The sequence below is a fragment of the Microchirus variegatus genome (assembly GCF_963457635.1).
Source record: "Microchirus variegatus genome assembly, chromosome: 17".
In the NCBI taxonomy this organism is placed as follows: domain Eukaryota; kingdom Metazoa; phylum Chordata; class Actinopteri; order Pleuronectiformes; family Soleidae; genus Microchirus; species Microchirus variegatus.
In genome coordinates, this window is record NC_139818.1 from 3,771,982 (window position 1) to 3,785,980 (window position 13,999).

The 13,999-nt window shown below is 38.6% G+C and overlaps 1 protein-coding gene across 1 annotated transcript in view; it reads left to right on the forward strand.

Moving 5' to 3' along the window:
• Positions 1-11,877, forward strand: part of LOC310938913 (double C2-like domain-containing protein alpha) — a gene marked incomplete at both ends in the record, with an annotated part of 83,490 nt that extends 71,613 nt beyond the window's left edge. The window contains 3 exons of the mRNA XM_083903543.1: positions 3,397-3,478; positions 9,703-9,799; positions 11,741-11,877. Coding sequence (XP_083759669.1) covers positions 3,397-3,478; positions 9,703-9,799; positions 11,741-11,877 — 316 coding nt within the window. The remainder of the gene's footprint in view (positions 1-3,396; positions 3,479-9,702; positions 9,800-11,740) is intronic.
• Between the last annotated feature and the right edge of the window lie 2,122 nt (positions 11,878-13,999).

Consider the following 13,999-nt stretch of genomic DNA (forward strand, 5'->3'; position numbering starts at 1 on the left):
GCCTAATGATGACTTGCTTCACTGACAGTGACAGCTCCTTGGATCTCATATAGAAAGTTAACAGCAACAGATTCAAAATGTAAATGTCACTCCTGGAATCAACTCTAGAATTTTTACCTGCTTAATTGAAGATGACATAATGAGGGAAGAGCCCACACCTGTCCATGAAATAGCTTTTCAGCCAATTGTCCCATTACTTTTGGTACCCTAAAAAGTGGGAGGCACATATAGAAAGTGTTCTAATTCCTACACCGTTCACTTGATTTGGATGTAAATAGCCTCACATTAAAGCTGAAAGTGTGCAGTTAAAGCACATCTTGTTCAAATCCATTGTAGTGGTGCATAGAGCCAAAATAAAGAGAACTGTGTCGATGTCCAAATATTTATGGACCTAACTGTAAGTCCATAGAAACATAATTACTACTATTAATCAAGAATACAATAAGAGCCTTAATGTAAAGTATAAAATACATAACACCTGTTTCCACTTTTAATACCAGGTTGAAAGGAGCTGTGTTGTGGAGAGCTAACTAGTGCAGCACATGTATGAGCTTCTCTCGTGAAATGTTAATAATAAGGAATGTTCTTGGTAATGTGCTGGAAATGTCAAAGAAATCAATATTATTGAAACCTTTAAGTAATAAAGTGTGGTTGTATGAGATAGCAACACATAGTCAATGCTGAATATTGTGCGTGTTTCCCCTGTGGTTTTGGGGAAAAGGTGTTTGCTCTCACTGAAAACATGGCTGCTAATGAGGACACAAGGGAAATTGAATTTAGGCTCTGATTCAAAGGCTCCCTACATAATAACCTACAGTTTCCAATGGAAAAGGCTGACTAATGGTGAAGATAGCTGACACTTAAATTGATTCATTTCATTTTAGGACTTTTGTTCAGTGGCTTAAATCAGATTTTTCTTTTATCCACACAGCTGTTTGTCACCTCTGTGTAACCTCAAAACACATGCCCCCCCCCAAACAATTTCATGCAGCCCGCCTCTTAAATTTCTATAGCTTCATTCTGCATCATGCATACGTTTTATTGTGAACTATATATAATGTAGTACTAAAAATGCTTTTATCTTTAAAATGTGTGAAATATGATCACAAATGTAGTAATCATGATTTTATAAGTTTTTTCACTTAACCGGCCCTCTTTTGTAAAAAAAAAAATCTATTTTATTTCTCTTACTCTAGATTTGTATTCTGTATTTTCTAACCATAACCCTAAAAATACATCCTATTATCATCCAAAACAACAATTTCTGAATCAATTATGCTCAGATGCCAATAATTATGACACAATCAATAACTTTGCAAGAAACACAGAAAACTGATTATACAATGTATTGGAGCTTTTAAAAAAGCTTTGCCATCCAGCCTTATGTTGACTCCCTTTAAGCCTTGATTTATTATTCCCTTTGTCAGCTCAGATGATGATAATAATTAGCCCATGTTTTGCCATAATAAAACCACTGCTGTGAAAAGAATCCACGTCACACAGAAAGAGGTGTATTTCCTGCTCTGAGTGAAATAAAGTACCTGTTGCTTTTACTGCAGTGACCAAAAAATAATATACCTAGAACCGCTGATATGTTTGTTGTCTCTTTAAACTAGAAGCTGACTGATCTGATCATGTGACGTCCAGGTCTGAATGTCATGATTTTTTCTTAGTCAGTCACCTACTAAGTTTAAAGCCTGCCAAATGAGCCATTTGATAGCAATTAATAGACGGACAGACCGATGTTCCTTGCATTTGTACATATAATATATTTAGTGTTACAGATATAGCTTTAAAACATTATGCACAAAATTGGTCCTGTGATGATTCATAATGTGATTTCGATCACAATAGTTTGCCATCTTTAAAAAGTAGGTCCTCATATAAAAAGTTGCTGCATGAGAGAAAGAATCCTCCTCAGCTGATATGTTATTTACACTAATCAGGGCTCATATGTGGATTATTTGTGGTAACATTAGTTCTGATTGTCATGTGATTTCTTCTTTGTTGAATGGTTAAAATGTTATTTCTTGAACAGGCAAGAGGTTAATTAGACCATAGGTGTGAATGTGAGAGTGAATGGTGTCACATGAACATGTACAGTCAGACTTGTTAAAAACGTATTTTTATTATTGCAAACAGACATGACATCAGTATGTAGGTCAATAAAAGCCAGCAGATGAACTGAGTGCTATATCCACTGTTTCTTTGTGCAGAAACAAGCAGGCTGTTGCCAATTATTTCCTGTCTCTGTGGCTGGTAAGACAAAGTAGCTGCTGGTTCTAGCCATAGACTGAAAGTAACGATGGATTTTAGAGAAAACAGAAACCCTACTCTTCACTTGATTTATAACTTCCGTAAACATGTTCCTGAAGGGTTTTTGGTCTCGGTCACAAGTTTCAGGTCTTCTTCAATACAACGCGACATCCATTTTGGAATTGATGGTCTCAATTATAGTCACCTAGACCATAAAGCAGGGAATACTTTAGGGCAGGGTTGTGCTGTGATTGACTGCCAATAGGTTCCTGGTAGCAGGTGTAGGTGGACGAGCAGTGGATGCATTCTCAGTCACGCTGCATGGTTACTTCTGTAAAAAAATAATAATAAAAATTGATCAAAAATAAGATACTAAATGAAAGGCTTTAAAATGGCTGATTTTTCTATCATCTTTCATACTCATTCACACGCTGCCGACACAGCTGTCAGGAGCAACATGGGGTTAAGTGTTTTATCCATAATGGCACATTAGCATGTAGAGTAGTGGAGCTGGGAATGAAACCCACAACCTTCAAGTTGAAAGACAACTCACTCTACCACTGAACTACCGTTGCCCCTCTGCTTTGTTTAAAGTTTACCTTTAAAATAGTCCCAGGTTAGTGATAGTATGCAAATCACATATAGTGAGAGTTAGAGAGTAAGTGACATCTAATGGTGAGACTGCAGAGGAAACCAAGCAGCCGCTTATTTGTATATTTATACAACTTTGTATTTGTATCTATTGTATGTATTTGTATTGTATGTATTTGTAATTTGTATGTTGTTCTCTGGACAAATGATGTGCTGTGGCTCTGTGACTAGAGCCATGCTTCTCACAGATATAACATGAACATTACATTATGGCAAGTAGAATAATGTACCACAATAAACTGTTACTGTATGTAACAGTTACACACAGGACCTTTAAGTGAAGACTGACATGACAAGGAATCAAAACGCTGTCTGTAATCTCACTGACTGTAATTCCTGAGTCAACATGGTTAGGAAGACATAACTAGTATTTGGACTGTTGTTGTTGTTGTTGTGCTCAGCATCACTGTGACTTGTGAATGATAATGAGCCTCATATGTGATGGTATCACATTCTCTCTCTCTCTCTCTCTCTCTCTCTCTCACTCAGGTACCTCAAGCCTGATGTTCACAAGAAATCCAAGCACAAAACAGCAGTCATTAAAAAGACTCTCAACCCAGAGTTTAATGAGGTATCTCTTCAAGTGTGTGTGTGTGTGTGTGTGTGTGTGTGTGTGTGTGTGTGTGTGTGTGTGTGTGTGTGTGTGTGTGTGTGTGTGTGTGTGTGTGTGTGTGTGTGTGTGTGCGTGTGTGCGTGTCAGTGCGCACGCTCGTCTCAATGTACTGACACCCAACTCTTCATTTTATTGAAATGATCATTGTATGTGCACACTGTCCTGGAAAAAAACAACCACAAAAAAATGTGGCAGTATCGAGAGATGAGTATTGTATTTAAGATCTGCTTATGCTTCAAATTCAACCACCTTGACTAACCCTTTGATGATTGATGACGTGGTATTCATTTATGATCATCTACTACCTCGGCAATGCTGGAAAATAGGAAGATATAGGGAGATAGAGAGAGTCCGCTCATGCGCTGTTCAGCTGCCAAACCAAGACCAATACAGTTTACTTTATATATATATATCATATAACCTTGAACTGAATTCAGTTATTCTGCTGAAGATCATTTCCATGATGCATCTGCACCACACCCGTTTCCGCCCCGTCTGCTGCTGTGGGAAGCGTCTGTGGAAGTAGCTGCGCTCGTACCTCCATGCACTCCTAAAATAAGTTTTTTCTCTCCTCTTTTTTCATATCTAACGTGATTATCATGAAATCCTGGTTTCAAAAATTTGGAATCCTGAGTGACATCATGTGCTCCCAGGAAATCCCTCCGCCCAGCTGCCCCCATCCACTCACATACCTTTTTTGATGAAATGTTCTAGGATGGTTATGAGTTATACTGTAGGCGTGCACACGCTATAGGCATTTACGCGTGTCACTATTGTACTGAAGCCAACTCTTCAGACGCCTTAACGTGTGCAAGTGTGACTGAAACAGCCTAAACTGTCACATCGGTCTCTCTTGGTAAAACTTGCAGCTGTTAAACTCAAGAAGAGCGTGCACACAAATGTCTGCAGGTGGCACGGTATGAATGACCCCTCACTTATGGGGTGCCGAATGTAAAAATTCAGTCACACTTTTCTAGCTGATATATTTTGAATTTTTTACCTCACTTTTCTCACATTTAGCTTACTTTCCTCAAATTTAGCTCATTTTCTTCACGGTACACATTGAATGGTGAATTTAACTGGCAAATCTAAATGTAAAAGCTAAATCTAAATGCTAAATCTTTATCTAAATGCTAAATCTAAATCTAAATGTTAAATCTAAATCTAAATACTAAATCTAAATGTTAAATTTTTATCTAAATGTTAAATCTTTATCTCAATGCTAAATGATAAATCAAAATACAAAAACTAAATCTAAATGTTAAATCTAAATCTAATTGTTAAATCTAAATTTAATGTTTAGAAAATATGCAAATAGCCCACGCCTCTCAGCGTCTACAGCCCCGCCCACACCTGTGACGGACTGTCATGGATGTATAATAAAATCTGGATAGACCTATGTAGCTGCTCACCCAGCGCATATGCCAAAACGTTTTTGACTTCCGCGTTAGTTTCGGCTTTAAACCATAGATTTGTAAATGAATGCAAAAACAACGATAGATAAGTGAATACAGTAAGCAGAAAAGTACAATGACGTAGTTTAAGATTAAAACGATCAATAAAAATGGTTTATTTAATTGACCGTGGCTATAAGTTTATATGTGTTTCAGGAATCATGTTGTTTTTGTCTGATTTCCCTTATATAATTATATAATTATTATTAGGAACAATAACAACATGTTAAACTCCCGATTCCTTCACTCAACATGTTTATATTCAACTCTAATTCGCATGTTCATCACATTTAACAGTAACTTCATGAACCGATAGTGACGATAAGACAAACATCCTCCCCGGGAATCAGTGGTGAAGTGACCGCAGGTCTCAGTGCATCACACGGTCACAGCTCCACAGTCCACACCGTCATCAGTGTCACGATGTCCGGGACTGAACACAGTGATAACGTGCAGCATGTCAGTCTCCTCTCCTCAATGAATCCACACAGCAGCTCATTAATACATCGATAATAAGTTTGAAAATAAATGTTAATGAGCGATGAATAAACAACTAAAACCTGCTTTGTCATAACATTTAAAAAATTGTAAACAAAACACCCCCTCATTGTCTTAATTTATTCACATTTCGTATGTCGTACGGTTCACTGACAGCAGCGCCGTTCCCGAGACGCCACATGACCGCGCTTGGCTGTGCTCGTACACAGCTGTGACGTCACTCTGAGAAATAAGATTTGTCTGGGCTTTTTATGGCCTTTAGGAATGTTTTTCAAAAATGAAACTCCATGAATTTAAAATATAGAATATAAAGATCCTTCCTGTGGACACTTTTACAGGCACCTCTTTTACTATTGCGGTCAATGGGAAAATTGCTTTTTGGGCCCCGTGGGATTTTTTTGTTGCAGTACCCCCCTACCAACTAGGAGGAGTAAGAGAATTGTATTTCCTAACCAGTTCCAAAGATCCTTACTAAGTACTAATTCTCCTTTCAGCCGTATCTGCCAGCAAAAAGTGTGTTTTTATCAGTGTTCTAGACACCAATCAGAATCGTCAGATTCAAGTTACATTTTATGGTTCTACCTCTTTTGGGGCAATTTGATTTGACGTGGAGAAATTTTTTATTGAGGATTTATGTGCTTGCACTAACTAAAAGATGTATAACAAATGATGGTAACATTAGCTGTTGACTAGGGATGGATATATCAGATTAAATAACTTTATGCATGATATTTGACAGAACTGTCCTTCATTTTTGCCTCCCCTTTTACAATGTTATATAGCAGGGCTGCCAACTTCTGACAAAACCTTAGAGTGAGACCTCGTGGCAAATTACCACCACACACCCAATATATTTATTTCTTTTAGGTAAGATTAGAAAGAGACTAAAAGACGCATCTCTGTCATCTGAATTGCCGCTGCAGCCTGCGGCGAGCAAACTGAATAGAGTAAATATCTGCAGTTACAAGCTCTATGTGGATTATCTTGGTATCAAAATGAAGATACCGCCTGTGAGATTTCACCAGAGGTGTAAGTTTCACTGTAGATGCCACTGTGTCAGAGTAAATGTACATGGAACACAGCATAACTGAAGGATTTTTTTCTCTCGCCTAAAAAAATATTGCATTTTAAAGCAAATATCACCTTTAAAATATGCAGTAGGAGCTTAAAAAACACACGAAGGTCATGTAACAACATGTGGACATGAGCTGTGCAAAGTCTGATGCTGCTGAAATGAAGCAGAGTGAAATGACAGATGTTTTATTAAAGAGATGTCTGGGCGTTCTCACTTTTGGCACAGCTTGGCACCATCTGTGCCATTTGAGATTTCTAGGTACCAAATTATTTAAAAAAAAAAAACTTTTAATTTTATTTATATGTCACTACAGATCTAAAAAGAACTTGTTTTGAAAAAAAAAAAAAAGTATGATAACTTAGTATGATAAAGCGATGCTCCCTGTACGGTGCGCAATAACAACTCTGTGACTCTGCAGCGTCTTCAGTTACGCAGCACCATAGCTCTGGCTTACCTTGGTCAATCAGGGTGATTGACAGCTCGTTTTAAACCTCTAAACCGGTAGAATCAGACCCTGGTCTCCAAATGTGTGTGAATCACTTCAGTAGTGAGTCAAAAGGACATAAATGCATATGACACATTTGTGCGGACATTCGCCCTTCTCTAATCAGAATGATCTAATGTCGCTCTGTAATGATCAATCAGATCAGGATTTGTTCTCAAAGCATGCTGGGAAGTGTAGTTCTTCATTAGAAGTGGTTTTGTTCTGGTGGAAATAACTTATTTTGATAAACAGCAAAGGTAAGACAACATTTCTGCTTGTATTTCTTGAAAGTCATTTGTTGTTTTGCTCTTATTTTGGGGCTGGATCCGTGAATCTTGGTCCTAGAGTGATAAAAAATGGTACCGTTGAAATATGTAGATTCTCTGTTGTCCAGCTGACACGTGTTTTTTTTGTTTACATAATCACGCTGACGCTCCGGTGCCGCTTTTCAAAGTGTGCGATGTGAGGTTTATTTTCCGCTCCTGCTGTTTGATCCATCTGTGTTTTAACTGTGTTTCGTGAACATAAGAATGGTTTATATGAGCTTTTAGCTGAGTTTCTGACCTTTTTGTGGGTATGCAGCATGTCTGTGTTTGTTAAAGTTAGATATGGTTTTATGACGCTTTTGTCGCTGCGTCTGATGCTGCACTGAACTGTCAGCATATAGAGCGACCAACTTTTTTTTGAGCAAACATTGATTAAAAATGCCAGTTTTTAATCAATGCAAGAACAGAACTGCCGGTGGTCGGTGCGGGTTGTGGCTCTGGGCAAAACCTCCACCATCGCCCCGTGGTGGACGGTGGTTCTTCCCGGAGCCACAACCCCCACTGCACCAGTACGCGTCAGTACGGCAGCCCCAAAACCGAGTGAACAGTTCAAAACACAGAACTCGACAGTCGAGCTATGATGCTAACTTAGTTAGATTCTGCATCTGTTTTGAAATTCCTCTCAGCTTTAAACTCTCTTCATCGTTCAAAAGCATGTCCTATATAGACCCTCGCTTTGCCACAAACTTTATCTTGGCGTTTTTGACATTTCTACCGAGGTCTTTTAGGTTTCCTTTCATTTCATTTTAATTGTTGCTACGTAACTGGCAACCCATGGCTGCTCAACTGCTGAGACTCTACTGACTGCTATGATTGGTAGACGACGGTAGATGGCGCATCATGCCAAAACATAATGTCAAAACATAAAGTTTGCGGTGCAAAAAAATATTTTTGTTGTACTATTTTTGTTGGTGAGTTCAGTTTGTTATATGAACATTATTCATCAGTCTCTGAGACATATTAGGAGGATTTTATGGCCAGTTGCTTTAGATTTATTACAAAATGCACCTTAAATATCATGTTATAATGAAAACATGATCCTCTTCCCAGCATGTGAGGCTGCCAGTGAGGTAATAGAGACAGAATATAATACTAAATATATTTACCAGCAATATTTTTATAATAGTAATATTGACATATTCAGTTACTGAATGTATTACATTCAGCATTAAATTGCACATACAGTATATGATTGTTTGGTGTTAATTACAATTGCCTGTGTTATTATTTAATTTATTTTGGGTTTTTATTGTGAAGTATATTATTCCTTATCCAAACAAACACTTTTACTTTGGTCTGTGTTTCTGTGTCATATCACCATGAATATAGTTAGGGTTAGACAAATCTCACACCCAGAAGACAGACTGTGTTGTGATTGGCTAGCCAACGACAGCTTTCCCAACTGTCTTGTGATTGGCCAATACCTGGAAGTGACGTAAGAAGCGCAGCTCCCCCCTCTGGAACGGTGGATGCACTGCTCCTCATTATCAAAACATTGTTTTAACTGTGTTTAAAAATAGCTTCTTCACGACTCCCCGCTGCAGTCCCTTTTATGACTTTGACCCGGAGTCAGACGCAACCGGATGTGCCCGGACTAGTGCCCGGAGCAGGACGATCTGCTGTTCCGGTGAACCGCTGTTTACGTAACCGGACCGGGGTTTTTCAGAGATCTCGCTGAGCCCGAGATTACAATAAAACACAGCGTTCTCAGCAGTGGCTGAACTGTTTGTTTAGAACCTTTAGGGCTTCATAAACGATGTAATTACGCAGATACACACTAAAAAACAGCGTTAATTGGAACTTCCGGTCTAGTTTCAAATACTCTCAAAAGATCACAAAGACATAAAGTTAACCTCCCTGTCCAGCAGAAACAGGGCCACCATGGCATAGTAACCCTAACCCTAACTCTTCTGAGCATGCGCGATTAGTGCGCAAAAGAGGGGTACTCACATTGTGGGGGAGGAGGCAGATGGCTATTTGATGCATCACAACCCCATCACGATAATTGGTTGTAATTGGGGTGTGAAGAGGGTTTTAAGCAATACAGTAAAAAAAAGCTTCAAAAAATGATCTCCCTCCCTACCTTTAAATGCAATATCATGATGAAATATTGCCTTATAATTCTGAGATCATATTACCAACCTGCTGCTTTGTTTTCCCCACTTTTATTTTTCTCTTGATCAGACTAGATGCTAATTGGCCCCCAGGTCATTTGAGTTTGACACCCCTGGTTTTAGACTGTCCAGATGAATGGAAGTCAGTGCAGTGTCCTTAGAAGAATAGCTGTGCAAACTGTTTGTGTTTGTGTGTTTTAGGTGTGATCTTGTGACTTTGTCTTCACACAGGAGTTCTTCTACGAGATATCTTTCTCGGAATTAGCTACCAAGACACTGGAGGTCACAGTCTGGGACTACGATCTGGGAAAGTCCAATGACTTCATAGGTGAGTTGACACCACCAGCATGTCATGGCAGCTTATCATTTCCTCCTGGGAATTTTTGCATCACAAATGAGCTGGCTGGTGACTTTATGAGCAGTCTAATAACACTGTAGCCATGGCAGATGTTGCCCTAAGATATTTTTAGGATTCTCTCAATTACTATCACTGTTGTACTCAGCTATTAACACTGTGGGTAATGTTGAGCTGCCAACAGAGTATTGTTAATATTTTAGCTGAAAATGAGCTTCCTTCTGCGGTAACCTTGGTCTGTGTAGGAATGAGTTATTGTAAATAGGGGAGATAAATGAATATGATTTGTATTACAGTGATTGTATAAATAAAATGTGATGTTGCACTTATTGGACAGACCCGTTCAAAGAGATCCAGTAACAAGATTACAGCAACACATTCATTCATGGATTTGAGTTTTTCCAAAGGACTTGATGATGAGTAGAAAATATAGTACGTCAAAGAAGTGAATCATACTTATTTTTAAGTGTTATGTTCAATAATTAATGACTGAGGTTTTCTTGTAAATAAAGGTGAAGGTTCTGCGGGTTATGTCTGAAAACAACATTTGAGGTCAAACATTCAAAGCAGTTGTTATAGATTATAACAATCCTGCTGGTAGAAGATGATACAGTGTGGTCATAAACGGATGGACATGGTCAGCAGCAGCAGTACTCCGGTAGGCTGTGGTGTTTAAACCATGCTCAAATGATACTTAGGGGCCTAAAGAGTACAGAGAAAACAGTCTCTGCACCTTTTCACATACAGCAGCCTAAACTATTGATACAAGGCAGGAAGTATCAATACTATAATGTCCAATGTCCATCCATGCATTATCTACCACTTTATCCTCCACATGAGGGTCATGGGTCACTGGAGCCATTCTCAGCTGACGATGACAGGTGGGATCACACCCTGGACAAGTCACAAGTGCATTGACAAACAACCGCTCGCTCACTCACTCTCACATTGATATGATCAATGTCTAATTAACCTCTGCATGGAGGAAACTGTGAAGCTCAGTGGTAGAGCGAGTCATCTTTCAATTTGAAGGTTTGATTCCCAGCTCTGCTGGTCTACATGCCGACGTGTCCTTGGGCAAGACAACTAACCCCAGCAGCGTGTGAGTGGGTATGAAAGATGAGTGATAGAAAACACGCTGCATATAGATGGGCTGTATGAAGTTGTGAGTGTAAAGCAGCTTTGAGTCATCAAGACTAGCAAAATGCTATATAAATACAAACCAATTAACATTTACGCCAAATTCTAAACCAACCATCTCAATGTTGCAGCACAAATCAAGACTCATCAGACCAGGAAACATTTTTCCAATTTTCACATTGCTCATCCATTTAACATATTGAAATTCAAAGCATATTGTTATGATTGTTATTTGAATACTGTTTTCTTTCTGACCTTTTGAATCAGTCTGGTCAATCTTCTCTGACCACTGGCATTTTCTCCCACAGAACTAATACTCATCTGATATTTTCTCCATGTGTGTGTTAATACCAGTTGATCAGCAGAAATACTCTGAAATACCTTTCTGCCACAGTCTGATGCTCTACCAGCTCAACTCCACCTTGTATGTTTGACGAAATACACTGGTGCTGACATGCGATCGGCTGATTAGATATTTGAGTTAATGAGAATTTGAAGTAGCTAAAGAGTGAATGTAAAGTGTAGTGTGTGTGTGTGTGTGTGAGAGAGAGAGAGAGAGAGAGAGAGAGCGAGAGAGAGATTTCAAAGTGTTCACATACTGCCTTACATTATTATTAGTATATTGCCATACATTGATTATTATTGTTATTGAGATATTGCCCAGCTCTAATCACATTACAATAAAAGGTAAATTCCCTTGAGATATAAATTGGCACTCTAAATTGAATGTAATTTATTGACAGGATTTGGTTTGTGTATGTCTGCTGTTATCAGGTGGTGTGTCTCTGGGTTGCCATTCACAGGGCGAGACCCTGCAGCACTGGATAGACTGTCTGAAAAACAAGGGCACGAAGGTGGAGCGCTGGCACACACTGACCAACGAGCTGCCCGGGTCCACACAGCAGGAGTGAACCCTCCCCTCACCACACTTCTGGTGTGGAGACTGAGGATGAGATGTGTCATTGCATGCTCCGAGGACTTTCTGCATGAATATGACCAAGTCATATCCTTCTTCCTCTGTGTCATAAATGAGTTGTTACTTCACAACATCATAACCAAGGGGTTTCCTTTTCAGAGATCTACACTCTGTTCTTGGATCTAAATAGACCCGATTCAAATCTGGGGGAACCATTACCACAAAGCTTTGACTGGAAGAATTTTCATAATCATATTCATAGGGATCATGTCCCTTTGATGCATTTCATGTTTATGTAAATGCTCCTCTGCACTGCTCCAGAGTGGTCAGGAAAATGACCAAGAAGAAAATGGAACCATTCCCTCATGTCAGGTTTGCTTAATTTGATTAAATGTGCCCTGTTATTTGCATCAACTGCTGGCATTTAAATAATGACCACAGTGGACATACCTCTCCCTTGCAATAATGTTTTGCCTAATGCTTCCGAAGATTTCCAAGTGGTCTTACTACTTTCACATATTTTGTATCCATTGATCTGATTGTTGTTGCATTTCCTGTGGGGACAGCACAGCCTAATAAGACCATTGATTATTCCATGTTGGTGGTTTGTGCCAGTTACTTGCATGTTTGTTGTCGATGGAGCAAATTAAAAAGACAAATTTGTGCCAGATTCTGCCACAGGATGAAATTGTGCGTTGTTGTGTTGTTCTCAAACCTCCCGAGGTGTGTGTCGCTCAGATTTATCCTTTGTTTCTGTATTTATTTATTTAATGGTTGCTCACAGTTGTTTGATGTGTTAGGATGATAATACTGTGTCATGCTTTCGTGTTGACATGCTGAGGTTAAGGTCATAGTTCACTTCTTTAAGTGTATGAGGTGTGTAGCTTGAGGTTCACTTTTGATGAAAACATGGGAACAAGGAAAAGAGAGTGAAGACAAAGTACCAGAGCAAAACATAAGTAAAATTTAAAAAAAAAGACCAAATGAAATAAGAGAGATAGTAAATAAATGATGGATAAATAGATGAAGATTGCAATGCAAGTAGAGGTAATAATGGTAATCGTGTGCATGGCAGTGGGGGGTTGTTGGATAGAGGCATGATAGAGGAGCATGTTGTGTGTTGTGTATATTCTCCTTAAAAAGGAACAGGGAAATACAATTGATTTAAGCAGATAAGTGAGAATTGGAAAGATGATACTAAAAGGTGTTGATGTTTTGTGTCTAAGTATTTGGAAAAATGGAGAAGAAACGATAAAAAAAGTATTATAATTAGACTTACCTTATGGAACCTAGGCCTGCTTAGGTCTATAATATTTAGATATAATTATAATATAAAGTATTTTCACTGCTTTATCCCACTGTGAGACATTCTGACTGCAAACTGAAGTTTGTGTCATTTAGCAAATAAATCTCTTCATAGTGAAAACCAGCAATTTTACATCCCAGCACACATGAGTTGTTGAGCCACTGCTGCCTCTATTGGTGAGGTCAATGTGATATTGTCTGATTTATGGTTTGAAACATTTTGTTCTGATTTACCAAAGTGACACAAACTTACCAAAGCAGTAGACCAGCAGCTTCTGTGTCCCCACAAGTTAAAAATGTACATCTTTGAATGGACTTTGGTGTAATCGAGTTACCAGTTTACCCCCTTTAATTTTACTGTCAAAAAAGACTGATTTTCTCTATGGACTTTGGTGTGGGAGAGTATAGTTCACAAACTTCAGTGAGAGTTAGCCTCGATGTTTCAGCCTGGTTCTCGGCTCCAGGATCATGCACAATGCTGTCAGTGTTGTGCAGTGACGTGCGGTGAGCTCTAGGCGACCAAGACGTACACACACTAAATTAGTATTGCCTATTAATGCTTTATACAATATGCTATATATATTATTAATGCTTAATATTCATAATGCTTTAGTTTACACAATAACAATAATTATAATAATAATATGGTAAATAATATAGATATCCTGGGAACTGGATTGGATCCTACGATCTTCCTGATATAAATCCAGTTACTTTATCACTAGACTACCACTGTTATTGTGTTATGTCAGAAGATCGTCAACCGATTAGGTTATAACCTTGGTTGTTAGATATATTCAGAACCAGAATTT